The sequence below is a fragment of the Quercus suber genome, unplaced genomic scaffold (assembly GCF_002906115.3).
Source record: "Quercus suber isolate HL8 unplaced genomic scaffold, Cork oak 2.0 scaffold_1488, whole genome shotgun sequence".
Lineage (NCBI taxonomy): Eukaryota > Viridiplantae > Streptophyta > Magnoliopsida > Fagales > Fagaceae > Quercus > Quercus suber.
Window position 1 is genome coordinate 2,127 of NW_027070860.1, and position 4,674 is coordinate 6,800.

The 4,674-nt window shown below is 56.1% G+C and overlaps 1 protein-coding gene across 1 annotated transcript; it reads left to right on the plus strand.

Moving 5' to 3' along the window:
* The first annotated feature begins 2,536 nt into the window (after positions 1-2,536).
* Positions 2,537-3,638, plus strand: LOC112031839 (uncharacterized). Its single transcript, XM_024064550.2, has 2 exons — positions 2,537-3,088; positions 3,141-3,638. The coding sequence occupies exons 1-2, from the start codon at positions 2,537-2,539 to the stop codon at positions 3,636-3,638; spliced, it is 1,050 nt and encodes a 349-aa protein (XP_023920318.2).
* The last annotated feature ends 1,036 nt before the right edge of the window (positions 3,639-4,674 follow it).

A 4,674-nucleotide genomic window follows, 5' to 3' on the forward strand; every position in this document is an offset into this window, starting at 1 on the left:
GAGGTGCAAACTGGCAGGGATGGCCCAAGGCTACGTGCGCAGGCGTCGCACGCATCAACGAGTCCACCAATCACGGCAACGAGTCCCCGGAATTTGCCAAGCCATGCGGCCCAAGGACCCACACCACACAATTAATTCCATCTGGCCACCACCTGTTGTTCACCTCAACCTTCACCTTCATGCCTTCTGCCAACGAGTCCATCAATTGTCCTCGTCGCCATGGTCGCCTGGTCAGAGTGCTGCCCCAAGCAGCCCATACGGCATGACAACAGGGCACTTGAGAAGTACACCTTTTGTCCATGGTGCGGCCAAACGAACCCCAAACACGCTGCCGCCGCCTCGTCGACTGAAGGCACAGTTCAACAGGCGACTCCAGCCCCTTCGGCCACGCCAGCACCTAGTCTTGTGCGCAGTTCATCCTCGGCAGCAACGCCGTCAAGTCACATTCCCCATACGATTCGCAGCGAGTCAACCAGCGTATACAACGAGTCCCCTGCTCGCTCGGCGCCTGTGGTGACAGTCGCACAGTCTCGCGGCCACAGTTCTTTTCCATCACTCGTCACACGTGTCGCCAATGATGCTCGCCAGGCCATGAACCGCGACAGGCTGCCACCTGAGCACAACGCCGGCAGCGTAGCTGCTAGTTATCGCAACCCACAACCAGACTCGTTGAAGAAAGGTACAGCCAAGGCGCAGGGAAAACAGCGAGTCAGAGTCTTTCGCTTGGCGATCAGGTTCTACTTCCTCGACGTCTACTTCTCAAGAAGCAAGAGAAAGCTACCAAAGGAAGAGCTCACCTTCTTTAGGACGTGGACGGATGCACTCGACGAGTCCTCCATGTCAAAGTGGGATGTGGAGTACCTAGTTGACACGTTGATGTCTCGAGGTACGAGTTCAGACGACGAGCTGTATGACCTTTCCTCACAGAAGAACTTCTTTGCGATGTGGGCCTCGAGGGGCCTTTCCAGGGAAGAGTCCGAATCAATGAGGCCTGTACCAATTGCACCAGCAGCACTGAAGTCGCTGGATCTAGCCATCAAATTAGAGGCGTTCGATAAGGACAAGGATAAACAGTACAAGATCTGGATTGTCTGCGAGCGTCATCACTATCAAGGTGGCATCAAACCGACGTCAAAGTACTCGTCGCCAGCTAGACAGGCCTCGTCGAGCGGTCAACCTTCATCCCCCATCAAGATCAAGGAGGAGAGAATGCCAAGTGAACCACTCCCTGTATGTTGACGAGTCCCTTTCCGCGTTGCAGGCAGCGTGCTGACCAAGATTGACAGGACGTTGTTGCCGATCCAGACAACCCTCCCGCCTTTGTCACGTTGTCAGACGATGATTCCAACGCAGAACTGCCAGACCTTGACGAAGCATGCAGCATCAAGCCTGAGACAAACCTTGGCGGCCGCGGCGAGACCTGTGGTGCCGGCAAAGAGTCCTTGGCGAGTCCTGCAGGAAATGGCGAGTTCCATATGGCAACCCATGAGTCCACACCTTCTACGGCAGCTGTCAACGAGTCCGAATCAGCTGCTTGTGGCGGGGACTTGATGCGATCGAGGGGCAGGTCGTCAAAGAAACGTACTGCCAGTTTCCAGGCAGTTCGGTGCAGTAGTCGCAACCGTGTGATCCAGTCCTATGCTGGCATGTAGAGTCAGCCATTGACGAGTCCCTTGAGTAGTCGATGCTGTATACAAGGATCAATTTGATGTCACTGCACGAGAGACTCGTTGATTGACGAACAATTGACACAATTTCATTCATTTTCTGTTTGCAGGCACAAACGCAGACCACCTCTCCCTATCGACCACTTCCTGCCAGTGGCTGCGCTCTCCGTCCAGCCAGCCACCGAGTCCTGTCTGCGGGCCAACGAGTCCTGTCTGCTGTCTTGGCGCCTCGACGACACCAATTCTGGCCTTCAAGGCACGGATTTCGCCGTCCCTTGAAGCACGCAATGAGAGATAGTAGGTACTGCCGTGTTTGTTTTTGCACGTAGGGCTGACCCCTCCTTCACGGGGCTGCCACGGAAAGCCAAAGGCCCGTGCACGCGCAGTGTGAGTGGAATATACCAGCTTCGAAATCTCGCGCGCTTTGTTGTTTTGCTCCCTTTTTCCCTCATGCTCAGCATCAATTGACAACGCGTATATTGCCCCGATCAATCGTTTAAACATCGTTTTAAAACCTTGATCAACAATGTCTGCGACGTCTACGACTTTCCCAACGGATAGGGAGGACTTCGAGCCTCCCAACGACATCGATCTCTCGTCGGCACGACGCGTCTCTTGTGAGCGCTGTTGTGCTGAGTCCTGGTTGCGCAGTGGTAAGGCTCCTTCAACGTATCGTTACCCTTCCTTGGACTTGGCTGACACTGATAGGGTACAACCCGTGTGCGATCAACCTCAGGCTCGGCTCCGTCCGGGCCTGTACGCATTGCCGTGAACACGGCAATCCTTGCATCGCCGTCGTCGACGGAGGACTTCGGGCCGACCTGGAGTGGCTCTTGGAGCAACGCCAGGCCGTGTTCGATAGGCCAGGAATGGCCGAAATCCGCAGCGACGATACCAAGTGGGATCGCTACTTGACAAAGGGCGCGGGCAAGCAGCTCGGCGGCCTCTTTGAGGACTGGCGAGCTCGCCTCGTCACCTTCCAGTCTACCTTCGCAAGAGGTAGTGCCAAGCGTCCTCAGGTGAGGACCCGACGGGTTCGGGGCGTGTCGTCGACGCCTCTTGGCAGTTCTGTTGAGTCGCCGTTGGCGCCAAGTTCCCTTGGCGTTGGCGGTTCGCAGGCTGCCTCGGGTGGCCCTACACAAACCCCAGGCTCGGGAGGTCCAGTGACCCCGGGGCCGGGAACACAACTGGTTGGTGGCGCCGCACCTGGTCAAGCGGTTCTCGACCAGATCACACGATTGGCCACGCTTGTGTCGCGTCTGTCCGAAAGGATGGATGCGTTCGAGGCTCGCTCTCAGCAGGCTGGCCCGTCTGTGCCCGTTGGACATACGCCTACGCGTGGTTCGGGCCGTGGCCGTAATCGCGCTGGGAGTGGTGTTATCCGGGGTAGGCCCTCTCGTGGAGGTCAAGGCGGGGTGACTGTAAGTTCCCGTTCCCTTTGCTTTGCCGTTCAGTATGCTAACCGTCCACTAGCCTGCAACTCGATCTTCAGCACGGCTTCGGCAGATGCAGGACGCGGCGGGTCCTGCGACAGAGGAGAGGACGGAGGGTGAGAGTCCCTCTGCTGGTCGTGGCGGGTCGAAGAGAACCCTTTCTGAAGTCGCCGACTCAGAGGACTCGGAGGCTAGCCCGGCTAAGCGTGCTCGCAATGGCGAGTCGGAAGGGGGTGACTCGGAGTCACCCGAGGCCTCGTCGTCTGGCGCGGCATCCAGCTCTTCTGATGAGGGGCCTGGAGGTCCGCTGGCTCGCGAGTTGCCTACGAGAGCCTCTACGGAGTCTTTCGCCTTCCACTCTGCCCAGAGTGGTACTGCGGACGTTGAGGGTTCGCGTGAGCAGTCGCCAGAGGGTGATGCCTTGGCGGCTCTCTTGCCAGAGCCAGAGGCTTCTGGTTCTTCTGAATCGGAGTCTTCAGGCTCGGCCAGTTACACTGGCAGCGAGAGTGTCTCTCGCGCATCTTCGCAAGTCCTGTAAACGGATAGTTGCGCTCCCTTGCACTATACGTCTACGCTTGCCGTACTGTAAACAGACTGAAACCCCAAGGACCTTACGAGGCAGCTACATCGCTGTTCTCGTTTCCCAATTGGGGGACATAACTTATATAACTCCTCATGTATACATCTAATGTCTTTCGAGCTCATCTAGTGCTTTTAGGTCTTTGACGCTTTCGAGAGGTTCCCATGTGTTGTACTCTTCGGGCCAGTCCTTCCACTTGACCTGGTACAACACCTGCCTCCCTCGTCGTGCTCTGTCGACTATTCTTTCGACTTCATACTCCTGCTGGCCTTCGCTATCTTTCGCGAGCTCAGGTAGAGGCATCGTGGCCGTCTCGTTACCTGGCCTTTGACGATAAGGTTCCAGAAGGTTGACGTGAAACACATCGTGCACCTTAAATCGGGTGGGCAGCGCCAGCTTGTAGGCCTGTGTCCCAATCTTCTCGACGATCTTGAAGGGTCCAATGTACTTAGGGGACAGCTTCTTCTTAGGCTCGTCCTTCAGCTTGAGGTTCTTCGTGCTCAGCATGACGAGCTGGCCTACAGCGAACTGCATTGGCAGGTGCTTCTTATCGTAGTGCTTCGCCTGCTGTTGCTGTGCCTCTCGTGCTCTGTCTCGCATGCATTCTCTCATGCGTGCTAGGCCTTGTGCCTTGTCGCTGGCATTGATTGCCTCCCCCTCTAGAATTTCGTCCCGAAATTCAGTGGTAAAGCGGGGATCGTATCCGTGCAGTGCACGGAAAGGTGACTGTCCAGTAACGGAATGGACACTGTTATTGTACGCGAAGGCTGCTGCAGATAGCCAATTCGCCCAGTCGTCCTTTTGCTCATTTGTGAACGTCCTTAGATAGAACTCGAGCGACTGATTCTGTCGCTCAGTCAAGCCATCTGTCTGTGGATGGAACGATGTGCTCAGGTTCCTTTGCATCTTTGATCTGTATGCAAAGGTTGACCAATACGCTGAGGTAAAGACGCTTCCACGGTCCGTGACAATTCCGTTAGGGTAACCATAACGA